General features: G+C 45.5%; 1 protein-coding gene across 6 annotated transcripts in view; it reads left to right on the top strand.

The window, feature by feature from the left end:
- Window positions 1-14,040, top strand: part of LOC119163951 (uncharacterized) — a 166,428-nt gene that overhangs the window by 127,019 nt on the left and 25,369 nt on the right. For 5 of the 6 annotated variants that reach the window (XM_075870778.1, XM_075870777.1, XM_075870775.1 and 2 more), the window contains 3 exons: window positions 914-1,060; window positions 5,759-5,987; window positions 12,014-12,188. In XM_075870778.1, coding sequence (XP_075726893.1) covers window positions 914-1,060; window positions 5,759-5,987; window positions 12,014-12,188 — 551 coding nt within the window. The remainder of the gene's footprint in view (window positions 1-913; window positions 1,061-5,758; window positions 5,988-12,013; window positions 12,189-14,040) is intronic. The other variant, XM_075870776.1, reaches the window with a different exon arrangement.

Genomic DNA, 14,040 nt, shown 5'->3' with positions numbered 1-14,040 from the left:
GCAGAAGTTCATGAAAGGGTTTAAATATAGTTGTCAATGCATAGTTTCGTATAGTTGATAATGTTAAAACGCCCATGTGACAGTTGTTTCACCTGACACTATTAAAGTACAGGATGTTGCCTAGTCAGCCCTTCTTCTATGGACCTCCTCAATTCCAATCATAGTTTCGGGCACCCTTTGAAAAATTTTTTTATTCAGTGGGATACACTGGCTTGTATTTCATCTACGTTTAAAGCTCACTGGCACCCACTTTACCGTTTCGCTTACGATGCTTGCCATCATAACATTTGAGGTCTCTCGTGTTTTGGCAGCACTTGAAGGAAATTAAGCTTCCCGATGCCTAAGAAAAGGGGTTTATGTACAATAAACTGCAGCCGGACTCGGTGGGTTACTGCTGCAGGGCGCTCATTCACAGTCAAAACAGTTTATCGTCTTTTTCGTCTATCTTTTTTAACACAAGGCTTATATTCACACTATTACAGTTGAACCCCTAATTAGAGACAAGCAACAGGGCAGCAGTATACTTGTTTTTTAAATTAGATGTCTCTTATAAGCAGGGAACCATGTATGTATTTCATTATCAACCCCTTTTTTTATGCAGGCACATTGGTGTCCGTTGTACCCGATTGTCTGTTACATCAGTCTCTCTTACAGACAAGTTTGACTGTATTTTGTGAGGGCTTTTCGCTCAAAGCGTAGGCTACTTCAATTTTTTTTTTCCTGTGCAGTTTAGTGGTGGTGCCCCCTCAATACGTATCTGCATCGATTTCCAAACCAGGCCTCTCCCGAAAGATGGGATAGCTAGACCTCTGATTTCGTGTTACATTCAAAGTGAATGGCTGTGTAGACATCTGTACGTGTAGTAGTCATGCTTCAGTAGTAGTTTAGAAGTGTGCCTTTCATGGTTCACCAGCTGCCCTGGAAACCGGTGAAAAGCTTGATTGAGTTCTACTACCAGGGACGCCATCCCAAGCAGGAACCACAAGAGGATGGAGAGGATGACGAGGGCGCCGCCGGCTGCAGCGGAGGAGGCCACTGTTCCACTGCCAATTGTGTCAAGGTACATCACCAGCTCGGGTCCTGTCATTATACTCTATGGTTAAGTAGCGCACTTTTACAGGGACAGCAGGAACAAAAAAGATGTGCCATTTTTAAAGTTTTTGTAGGCTTGCATTATTTTTCCTTGAAAAGTATATGCTGCACATGCTCCATTTTTATCGCTTGAATATATGCGAAAATGTGTTTCGTGGATAAGAATGCATCACGCAAAATTTGATATTGCATAAGTTTTAATTGAGTGTTATTTCATTTCTGTGTAGCGTGGGCAATGTTTATACAGTTGCACCTTGATATAACGAAATTCATAAATTCCCCCAAAAATTTGTCTTAAAGAGCATTTCCTTATATGCAGGTTCGGTACAGAAATTCAGAAAATAAATGCGCACATTTAACAAAAGGGGCGAGAACGGCGGCATTGCTGGCTCGTGGGGTGCAGGTTCGCCTACCCGCCTCTCGCTCAGTTGCGCGCTATAGCGAGTGCTCGTTCTCGCCTGGTGCGCCGTGTGCGCTGCCGCCGGTTCGTGCTTGGTCGGTGGCGGGGCAGCTATAGAAGATGCATTCTGTGCTCGTACCAAAACAAAATGCCAAATTGCGGAGCGAAATTTCTAGATTGTTTGTGGGAAAAATTCGTTATATCAAGGTTGTCTCCTGCTGTTACTTTGTTACATAGAGGTCACAAATACATGTGCTTCTATTGAGCAACGATGGGGAATAGAAAAACTTCGTTATATCGAGAGATTCATTATATGGAGGTTCGCTATAAAAAATTTACATGCAGATACTTCTTCAGTTTCCTCTTTTCGAAGTGTGTGCGAGTTGCTCCAAGGAAATGTGGGAGTGCTGCAATTTAACTTTGCATCAAGTAACCAGCTGCTCTCCGCTGGCTGCCCTTCCGCTGCAGTTTCGTGTGTTCTGTGTTGATGTTCGGTGGCATTTTTTTTTTTTTTGTCTGTGTGCATGTCTCGTCGCTGTCTGTACACTTGGCATGCTTCCACGGGTTATCAGAAGACAGTTCGACCCCTACAGTCACGAAGACGCTCGGACATCTATGACGTAAAACTCTCAGAGCAGCGTGAGGGCTAACGTCAATCAAAATTTTAAAGTCGCGCCTTTTTGTGGCAAAGCGCCCTCTGTCAAATGCAAGATAAACCTCTCTGCTGATAGCGCCACGCAAGCGTAGCGGCACAAAAACAAAGCGGGTGGCGGTGGGCGCGTGGCGTAGAAACGTGCCACGCACCCTCCATCTTGGAGACTATGCAAAGCGCAACCGCACCCACCGCACCGACGGCGTCATAGTTTTCTATACACTAGAGGGAACCCTTTTGCTAGTGTCTATGGGAGCTGCAATGCACGGCGCTTCAGCAAGCATGGGAATGAGGGGTAGTACACCGATTTGTCTCGTCTTCGTACTTCTGGCTCTGTGTGTGTTCGTGTGGCTTCGAGCTGTTTTCTCACGAAACAAAAATCAGCAAATGTTCAGCAGTTGCACTTCACCACCTTATTCTTTTAGGCTTGCCTTTTCAAATGGGGTCATGAAGTTCAAAAGGGTTCGTTCTTTCCTACGAAACAAAACCAATAGACAGCAATAAGTGAAGCCACAAGTGCGATTTGCCGCTTGCAAGTACGAAGGCTAGGCAAATCTGTGTATTGCCCATCATTCCCATGGTTGCTGAACAATCGCAGCACCGAAGTTTCCTTAACTTTAGGGAAAATCTATGGACGGCGCGTCGGGCACCTATTAAGTCTATCGTAATGTTTCTGCACCGCCATCTGACGCTGCGTTTTTGTTGTCAGGTTTGTCATTGTGAACTTAGTTGACACATCTGCTGTGCAGGGCCCGTTTGGCTGGTATGCCAGCTACACAGCTTGTTACAGAGAGCATGTGCATGAGAACTGAGCGGCTGGACGACACATCGTCGTCGATCCGTGCGCTTTCGTTGCAAGAGGGGAAAAAAGAGCTTCGGGCTACAAAAAAGAGTTGTCCCGCATTTCACAAGCCAAAACAAGCAAAGCCAACATGTGAAATTTTCGCTGTTATAACTCCCGTGACTTCTTTCTCCCGCCTAATAAACCCTACCCCTATGGTGTCAACTTCTATCAGTCAAGCTGGGGCGTGGCCAGCACATGATGAGAAAGGAAGAGCGTCTCCATGCGGAGAAAAGCACATTGGCATTTGAGAGAGAACCAACACTCTGCGGCAGCTTTTTTTGCTCTCTTCTTGTGTGGAATTGAAAGGACAGGGGTCTCTTTGTGGAAGGGACAGAAAAGGGAGAAGCGTGGCACAGGTGCGTCGCAGATCGGCATTTAAGAGAGAGCAAACATTCCGTTTTCTTCTTTTCCTCCTTCGCGCGCAGCGTTGAGGTGTCGGAGGTGCCGCTGTGGGATAGGGCGTGGGGCTGAGAGCATTTTTATAGCCTGGTATGTTTGAATTAACTGTCGCAGGGGCTAGCACGTTCGAATTGCAGGGCGTTTTCTTCCATTGGAATACACATAGCCTTGACGGGACCACAGGGTGAGTTCGCATTAACCGGACGTTTAAATTAAGCGTGTTCAAATTAATGAGATTCGACTGTATTTTACTACGAATAATTTCAGAATAACATGTTCAATTTTATTCCTTCATTATGTCTTCACAACACTTCGAAATAAGGAACAGTGATCTTGAAAAGTTGCTTGTGGCTGTGGAAATAAAGCCCAGCTCTGTACCTGCCACTATCGTTATCAGAGCACCCACATATTTTTTTTATGAGCCCGCCCTACTCGAATGTGTGATAAACCTATAGTCATCTTTATCGCCTGGTACTTGCTTTTCGTGTCGGGCATCAGGCTTCACCCATTGCTTTTGTTTTCATTGGGCAGCTTTACCTGCGCACTTGTTATGCTACTGTTTTCTAGCCTTTTGGTTGGCGACTGAACGTTCAAGATGAGAAGCAGCAGAGAAAGAATGCTACAACAATGAAAAATGCGATGCGAGTAGACCGAAGTCACCGATGGTTACCCATGCATGCTTCACTAACGCACAAGCACTACACGCAGTGCGGGGATCAGCTGATGGCCGATAAGATCCATACTATTAGTAGTGTATTTATACTCTACTAAAAGTATAAGGAAACGGCGACGAAAGTGAAGGCAACGTTGAAGCAGCACACGCGAACCAACGGGAAGAATCGGTATTTAATGTCAATGCTTCGCAGTACATAAGAAGGATGGACTTGCCAAAGAGCATCTTTCAGAAGTCGAGCTGGCCACATCAGTATAGATAGCACTCTTCCTCCAATAAATGTGCAGTGGTTCCATAATATTTTTTTTTTTGTGCTTATTAGAGCATAACGTGGTCACAAATGTATTCCCGGCACAGGTAGGCAACTCGCATGGTTGCATTTACGTTTTTTCACCAATGTTTAATTAATCCTTTCACTGCGACTTTTCAAAATAGCCAATGATCGTTTGCGGTCCCTTGAGATTTCACTGTACTATTAGTTTGCATGAACCCCTTCTACAAAGGTGGTCTCACTGCAGTCGCAGCCACCATACCCTGAATACAAGATCTGTGTTGTGAAGCCCCACTTTAACGTTCAAATGAAGATATTATTTTGTCATTGATTACTAATTTTTCAAGTTTAAAAGCTTGTATTCCAGCTTATATGCTCTGAGTATAGTCAGGTTTAACTGTAACATACCTAATGGCCATCACATGCACTCTACTGAAAATCTAATCCTGCTGCTGCTGAAAGTTGCTTCCACTTCCCTTTGAACCAAAAAGACTAATATTGGCACATGCTTTGTTTCAGTTGCGAAAAAATATTGTGCAGGACAGTCGGAGCTTGGCAAATGTGCTTACCTTTCATTATAATATGTGATGTATACTCTGCACTATTCTAATTGGATCTGAAAGTATTTGACTAAATCGCTATTTGTTTTGAATTCGCTTCGAGCTTAATGTTAACTATTTGCACATGCCTAACAAATTCACATATGGCTAACAGGTGACCACAAGGGTAACGCTGCCTTCAGCAGTAGTGTTGCTGTCATCATTGGTGCAGAATATTACATAATGTTCAAGTTAGATAACTGTGCAAGTTGACTGCATTCTACGTGAGCAAGCACGGCTGACTCATTTGAGCAGCTGTAGTTTTGATTGCAGCAATGTCGAATGTGCAATACCAAGCACAGTGAGTTGTTTCTGCGCTTCAAGGTAAGCTGCAGTAGGAGCGACTACTCCGTTGCCTTCAATGGTTCTTTCTGTGCATTAATGTCAAGTCTACGCTGTAAGTTTTAAGAAAACCATAAATTTTTGTGTGGTTTGTAGTTGGTGGTAGGGGTTATATGTAGGGGTTGGTTGTAGTCGAGAAAATGCAGTATCAAGACAGCTATTCTAGCATTATGGATCACTCGCGCAAATACGGGTGGGAAAGCCAACATATTGAGTTTCATGCTGCCTGGTTTGCGACATATGTATCAAGTGTTTCAGCGATTCTTTGCTTGGTATAGCCATGAATTTTCCTACTGTTAACGTTAAGGCAATGAGTTTGAAGAAAGTAGGTTGATGTACAGGATGATTAGATTGAGTCAAGTTCGATAGGTTCGGGATTTGCTGCAGTGTGGGTAAGATCACATAACGATGTTGTTTCTATAGTTTGGGGGCAGGTCCAGCGTGGACGCGAGGTCTGATGGTAAGGGGTCTCTCTGCACTGCGCAGAAGGAGCCCGAGGTGAAACCCGAGCCTCTGGACGAGGACGAGGAGGAGCTGCCGGCGGCCGAGGAGGCCCCCGCAACTTCCCCTGTAGGCGAAGGAGGAGGCGGAGGTGGTGAAGAGACCCGTGTGTCCCCATCGGGTCCTGAGGTGAAGCCCATGCGGGCCAAGCCCTTGAAAGCACCCGAAGACGCCGCCTCGGTGGCACCCGTCGGGTCGCTCAAGTTTTTTCTGGGTAAGCGAGCGTGCACTGGTTGGCTAGTTGTGCCATGCACCATAGAATTTTCTGCAGTAGTTACCGAGAAACGCGCACTGTTTCTCAGCATTTTCTTCTAGCTTCCTTCATCTTCTTGATGGAAAATAAAAGATTCATTCTTATTATTATTCTCAATACATCGAAATCTTGAATAACATATCTCACCAGGAACAGGTGTGAGCACATTAAGTGTACTGTAAAAGCCTGCATATAACCAGTGTTTTTCTTCTAGATATTATGGTACAAAATTTCAGCCTCGTACTATATGTGAATCCCGATAATTTTTGGCCGAAATTCTGTTTTGGTTTCGGCATAGCGCAGTGCTATCATCATTACCATGTGCTTGTGCACTTCTGGGCTTGGTGCTAGGTAGTGTTAGCGGCGATAGCAGGCATTGGTCTGACAGACTCGCGCGTGCAGCAGTGGTCAGTGGCCTTTGCTTCAACTTGATGCCCGTAGCGACGGCCACCATTTTGCTCTGTGATTTTGCTCCATGTCAGCACTGAAGACTGTTTCATTGATCAGAAGTTTCTTTTAGGTAAAGTACACTAATTCAATGAACCAAAACCTTTATTCAAATTGCACAAACCTCAACCTTACTCATATGCTTGAGTAGGAGAAAAAAGAGTGAAGGGCGGTTTGTTTGGCAAGCTTGAGTTTCTTCACTAGGTACGTGCCCATGCCTGATAAACTATCTAGAAATTCTAGACAAGCCTCATGCTCAAAGTAGCGCTGCAAAAGTTCAATAGCCTCTTTAGCTGCTCTGTTTGGTGGCACCAATGCACTGGCAATATATTGCCATCACATTCATCACTGGAAAATTTATCCTCATCTTGCAGTTCAACAATCATTTCCTCGACAGTCTCCTTATGACAGGTAGGAACATTTTCATCAATTGATTCGTAGCCCTGCTGCGTGATAGGGGCATGACCTGACTGAATACTGCCTCAGTGTCTGCATCAGCAGGGCTTTCTTCTTCATTAGGTACTGCTTCTTGCACTTAAAAGCCAGCATGGTGAAAGTATCTGTATAATCAAGGTGACGAACACCTTTGAAACAACGTGGGTGCCTTGATTTTTCTGTTACCAACAGCTTCAATTTCTCATCTCCTGCTATGTTTGCACCTACCAGCACAGTCATGCGATCTTTACTGCGTTTTGCTCCGCTACAGGATTCGCGTTGGAAGGCGAAAGTCTGATGGAAGCGCCTCATAAAAAGGACCCGTCTCGACGACGTTGAAGACGTCTCGTGGCTCAAAGCTCATCACAATTTCCTTAGGCCGCCTCTGTTGCCAGTCGGTGAAAATGTCCCTGTTGACTGCATCACTCTCACCTGAGATTGCTTTGAAGACTAGGCCATGACGTTTTTGAAATGGCTTAGCCATTTGTCGCTTAGGGCGAAGTTCTGAACACCTATTTTCAAGGCGATTTCTCAAGCTTTCTGCTCGAGAATTGGTCCGCTTATTGGCAAGTTGAAACTCCGTGCACGCTTGAACCACGGAAAAAGAACTTTTTCTAGTTCTTCATAAGGCGTCATCCACATTCATTTAGATGTAAAGGTCCTGTTCTTTACAGCTCCTTTAATCCTTTCTCTGTCTTTCTAGATACGCGACAGAGTCGATTTCGGGATGTATTTTTCGCCTTCTCAGTCTTGGGCACGTCGCTTCGATCAAGCTCTTGAAGAATTTGGAGCTTCTTTTCAAGCGAGAGTGCATGGTGTGGCCGTTTTCTCACCATCAGGACACCCTGATCCACTGCACCTAGCCACACAAATAGACCCAGCACACAACTGACTCGCCGACTCAACTCTCGCAGCCAGCACAAGTGAGAATGGCTACTGGATTGGCTTGTCTCAAGGTGTAGCCATGGTTGTGAGACTACCTTTGGCATGAGTGAGTTGCTGTGTTTAGCGTTTGTGCCGTTTAACTGTAGGTGACCAAGAAGCAGTGTTTCGATTAACTGATGAATTTTACTGCGCTAGACATAGAAATCTAGCCATATGAGCTCGTTTAGTTATAATAATAAGGCATTTTCATTTAAGCAAGTTTAGTTTGTTGGCAGTCCACTGTATTCTCGGTTAGCGGAAGCATGAAGACACGCTCTTTGCTTGCAGCGGCCAGCGAAAAAGTTTCCGCAGGCCAAAAAAAATGTAGCGTTTTCTGACGTGAAACGAGAACTCCCAGACTTTGTGCGGGAGCAGAGAGCTGCAGATCTCGCTGGTAACATCGAGCTGCTACAAGCGAAGAAAAGGGAGATCGCCCGAGACAAACGCATTCAGCCGGAGGATTTCGAAGCGAGGAAGCATTGGGTGTCTCTCTTTATGCGCTGCGCTGGGTTCTCGTTACATCAGCATACGTCGATCTCGCGTAAGCTACCAAAGAGCTATGAAGAGGATCTTGTGAAGTTTCAAAAGTATGTAATTGCGTTGCGAAAGGCTGCCCCCTTTCAGTTAGGCCAGTTGGCAACGGGGATGAAACGCCGGTCTGCCTGGATATGCCCTCGACACTTACAGTGCATTAGAAAGGCTCCTGGCAAGTTATCCTGCGATCGACTGGGAACCAAAAAGCGCGGGTGACTGTAATGTTGTCCTGCAACGCAGATGGTTGCAAGCTACCACTCTACGTGGTGTTCAAATGAAAGGCGTTGCCAAAGGGGAAGTTCCCAAAAAATGTCGTCTGCTGCCAGGACAAAGGGTGGATGGACGAATTGCTAGTGCTTGAATGGATAACGTCCGTGTGGTGTCAATGGCTCGAAGTACTGCTGGGACTCCCTTAGATTTTTAGTGCTCGATGGGTTTCGGTGTCACCTGACAAACTCTGTGGAGAGACTGCTGCGCAACTCCCGCCCTGAGCTCGTCGTCATCGCAAGAGGGCTGACATCACAGCTGCTTATGTGTGCCTTCACAAAGCTTATGGATGTGCCTTAATATGCCTTAATAAGCTTATGGACGGGCCTTATGTGTGAAAAACGGGCCTTATATGTGAAAAACTTTTTGTTCAGATATTTGTGACAGCTCAATGAAACTTTCACCAGTTATAGAGTTGGAGCTCCTCTTTTCAAATCTGCTTTTATTTTTGTCATGGCTCATTCAGTTAATTTTTAGCAGACCATGCATTCGTAAAAACAATGCATTCTTGTGCAAGCTTAGGCAACAATAGTAAGCACAAGAAAGCTCTAAAAAATAGCCAGTGTTGCTCCTAAGGAATTGCAGAATTCAATAAAGCAAAGAAACATTGTGTAACATTTGTGTGCTGGCCTAGAAAAATATTCTAGGGCTGAACTTGAGTTTTACCATACTCAAGGAACAAGCTTCTGCAATTATCCAGCTGAATATGCTTTGGAGACCTCCAAAAGTGTTTATTTGAATTTAGGACATGTTAAACTTTAAGTATGCCAAGTTTCATTGTAATCCGACTACGTAAAGCTTACAAATTATAGTGCACAAGCTCTAAAACGCCGAAAACTGAGGAACTGAGAAAAAGCAGTTTGAAAGTTCCGAAACATGTTTAATACTATACTCTTTAACCAATCTGAATGAAATTCACAGAGAATGTCAGCAAAGCTATCTTGAAAAAGTTGACAGCTTCAGAATAATCCAGCACTATATATTGAACCCTTACAGTCTCTGCAAGCTGTCTCCTCCCAACGGGCATTTTTTTTTTTTTTTTCCATACTGCGGCGATGGGCCGTTGCTCTCGGGCTCATTCGAGGTTTCGGCGGCGGTACGCACTTTTTTTTTTGCGAATGGCAGTTCTTGTGAGGCACCGGTTTTTCAACACCAATGATTGCACAAAACCCGCACAAGCTGCTCGTGTCCGACGCCGATGGCACGCGGTGCGACTACCGACTTCACGCTTACAGCGAAGCTGTCCTGTGCACTGCCGCTGGCGAATGTCTCCTCGCTTCCACTGCATGAGGGAGGGATACACGCGGCTTGACGCATACGTGGACGAAACAACAGTTGCAGCACATGCGTTATTTCGGTGCTGAAAAGTTCCGAAAGCGATGCCAGTCCTTATTATCTACTTGCCATTACTCAAATAGACAGCTTGCACCGCCCGCAGTTGGAGCATACTACGCCACTGACGAGGTTTTGCATTGCATCGGTCTCACAAATAAATGTGGTTCCGCGTTCGTCCTGACACTTGCTTTAGTCGTCGAACATCTTTATCTTTCACTCTGAAGCGCTGAGGAAGTCATCGACGGTAGGAATAAAGCTCGAACAATCCAAATCGGGTGCGTCGCTGCTGCCGCGGCTAGGCCTAGCAGCAGACGGACCTCTCGCCGGCGCTCACTGCTTGCGTTCGAGACCTCTTCCCTCGTACTGGTGCCGCGTAATCAACTTCCATGAACGAAAGTAGCGTTTCTCGCCGGTATCTATGGCGTGGAAATAACTCTGGCGGTCGTGTTCATCAATGTCTCGGCGAAAGCAGAAGAACGAAGAAATTGCTCGCATCCGACTGCGCGGTGGAATGCTCGCAACCAATGGCAGGGCTCCGATCATACCACGTGACTTCGAAGGCCCAGTCGACATGCTAGAATGCTGTGGGAAAACGATTTTTTTTGTTGTATCTTTAGCGTGGATGCCGCTTTGCCGAAGTGGGCTCTGGGAGAAGAGGGTTAGGCCTACATGCCCGCGAAAATTCAAGAGCCGGCGATGCCGTAGAGCGAAGTGCCGCGTGCGTGAAAATCGGGTAACTTCGCACTTTCACAAGCCACCGCGAGTGCTTTAATTTTATTTTTCGATAACTTCTAGTGGATTCTCAGCTTTGATTTTTTAATATATTAAGGAGAAGGCTTGGAGGAATACAAAACGCAGGAAAACACAAAATCGACTTTTCCAAAAAAAATCTCGGTTTTTCGACCCGCCTCTCCCCTTGATAAAGCTTATGTGTGCCTTAATAAAGCTCAACACACCACAGAAAAAAGAAAAAAAGATTGATCGCCTATGCACAATAAGGTACACCACATATCATGTCCTATTCAACTACTTCTATGAGCTTAGCGCTATGTAGCCATGTCGATGGGAGTGCGTTCCACTCGTTTATCGTGCTTGGAAAAAATCAAAATTTGAAAGCATTAGTTTTGGTGCTAAACGGGGTTAGGCATTCAGCATGACGGTGCCTAGTTTGTCGGGTTGAAAGGGGGGATACGTAATCTTCTGGTTATACTAACGCTAGTTTTCTACGTTTCATCTGAAAAAAGAAACTTAATATGGGAGTGCGTTCCACTCGTTTATCGTGCTTGGAAAAAATCAAAATTTGAAAGCATTAGTTTTGGTGCTAAACGGGGTTAGGCATTCAGCATGACGGTGCCTAGTTTGTCGGGTTGAAAGGGGTGATACGTAATCTTCTGGTTATACTAACGCTAGTTTTCTACGTTTCAGCTGAAAAAAGAAACTTAATCTCTGTATCTTCCGCTGAAGTCGTCAAAAGTGCGGAGGAGAGACATTGGTTGTCAAGCAGAGCCCACGGGCGTGGTTTCTCTCTTTCATTGCTTCAGCAGAAGCGCACAGTTGCGTTTTGCCACATTCCTGCATCTGCTTGCCCACCCGCTTTGTTGTCTGCTCCCCGCTCTAGAGAGGGAATTGTTGAATGAATTCCATCCACCTCGACAGATATCGCTATACATTGTTGCTAGCACAAGGGAAGGTGAAACTGTGAAAAAATAAGAGTGGAGAAAGAGAGCAAAAAAAATGACTTATTCCACTGTGTCCATGTTGTGCAGTTTGCCCCAAGCAAATATGTTGCACGGCGGTGGAGTTGGCGTTTGTCTCATCTTGCTCCATGGCTGAAGCTATACTTCGGACCAGGCACCATAAAACACTGAGCACCAAGTACTGCTGTACAAAGCCACAAGTGGCTGCCAGCTGTGATAGACAGAAAGGAGGAAAAAGCTTAGCAGTGGCAGTGTTGCCTGCCTTAAGATTAGCAGTGGCAGTGTTGCCTACACCCTCTTTCTTTTTTACATCCTCATGTGGATCTCGTGCCTTTCATTTTCTCACAGGGGGTCGGCTGGTGCTGAAGTTGAGCGCCCAGGAAGGGGGCTCCTGGGTTGAGGCCCAGGACACCCCGCGGTTGGGGCGTCCACGCCAGCCCCCCTCGGAAGATGCGAGCGACGACGACGACGGTGCACCAGGGACGTCCTCTGGTGCAGGAGGCGGGGCTACACCACCACTCAGGTTGGTAGCGATTTGTGTTCTGTTCGTTGGTTATACTCTCCTGCCTATCCCGGCTGTGGCGGCTGCATTTCCGATGGAAACGGAAATGCTGTAGGCCCATGTGCTCAGATTTGTGTGCACGTTAAAGAACCCCAGGTGGTCGAAATTTCCGGAGCCCTCCAATACGGCCTCTCTCATAATCATATGGTGGTTTTGGGACGCTAAATCCCACATATCAATCAATTATACTGTCCTGCCACTGTGTGTTTGTGGGGAGGGGGGGGGGGGGGCAGACTGTGTTTGATCATTTTAGGTGCAAGTTCATGCGTGAAGGTAAGCAAAAAAGTAATTAAATAAGGTTATGAATTTGGCTGCATACTTTTGCATTATGAGAGTGAATGAATGAAAAAGCATGCATAGGTGCCTGTTTTACTTCTCGTGGATTCATAGAGCAGGGGTGAAAATGCTGCGGCAATTGCGCCAATCTGACCTGCTGCGTATAAGTGGAAATTTGCACTTACAATGCCAAATTCACCAGAGTCTTAACCATCGACTGAGCGGCACATGGTGGATACACGAAACATGCCACCACATCTATATCCTGTGTAGTTCGGTCTCATATTTTAGTTCAGGCGTGGTGCTCACACCGTGCGTGAACTTGATACCATGCATGAACCTTGCGCCATGTGAAAAAAAATCTTGTCTTAGTCGACGACCGATAATGCAGACTACACGGGGAACATACATAAATGCGAATTATCAAATGTCTGATGTGCGACAAAATGAATGCGTAAAAAAATACTTTTATTGACACTTCAGCGACCCGGTGACCGGAAAAACAGCTTCATAACTGTGTTGCTACTTCGTAACGTTTGCTACTTTCATAACTGTGTTGGGATACCAGAACCAAAATATAGGATGTTCGCGATGTGGATACGACCTCCCACAGTTGAGCAGTGCCTCCAAGATTGACATTTCCTATTATAAAGCTGCGAGGCGATCGAAGTGAAGCCTCACAGATCACCAATTCACTTTCGTATGGTATGGGCACCGGAGGAGATAATGCGGTGTGCGCGCCAGTTCCGGACATAGTCAGGATTATCGAATGCTAGTCTGGCAGCTGTCGGATATATCGGTCGTTCTTGCACATTAGTTTTAATGGTCCATCGGCGGTGCCATGCGGCTGTCCGAATTACCAAGCATGTCCAAATTATCGGTGTCCAATCTATCGGTTGGTGACTGTATTTTCATGTTTTCGGTTCGTGGAAGCTTCGTTGACATACAGCTGATCTCTTGCTTTTGTCATAGTCGCAGGCTTGCGCATGCATAAGGGCACGATGCTGCTGTTTTCGCCGTACAAAATTACTTTCTCTTGGCGTAAGCATTCATAATAACAGTGGGACATCAGTAGTTGCACTTCACAAGACAACAGATTACAACGCACACAGCTGACTCGCGCACCGAGGCATTCTATGCAAACTCATAGTCTGCCGCCATTATGTGATAGCGATGACGCCGTGTCTGACTCTTCTGGCGGGAGTTTGTTGGCAATGTGGTTTTGGTCTCAATATTTAGACTCTCTTTATCGGTGGAAAGATGTGCGTCGGATTTGATTGTTTTTAAGCTGAAAAGAAAGATTCGCTCTCACCTCCTCCAACTACTTAATGCTGCCATTAGCTACAACTGGCAAGAATAATAAAGGGGAGACACTGGTCTGAACTTTTTTTTCAATTTTTAGTATTTCCAGCTGAAATTTTAATAAAATATGTATTTTTCACAGCTGAAAACAAATATGCCATTAGTTCTTTGCTATCACTTTTAGATTTTTAAATATTGACTGCTACATAAACTTGCATTCTGCCCAGCCTTTTGA

Source organism: Rhipicephalus microplus, chromosome 8, assembly GCF_043290135.1.
Source record: "Rhipicephalus microplus isolate Deutch F79 chromosome 8, USDA_Rmic, whole genome shotgun sequence".
Classification (NCBI taxonomy): Eukaryota; Metazoa; Arthropoda; class Arachnida; order Ixodida; family Ixodidae; genus Rhipicephalus; species Rhipicephalus microplus.
Note: the sequence above shows the minus strand (reverse complement) of the source record. Positions and strands in the feature narration are given on the sequence as shown.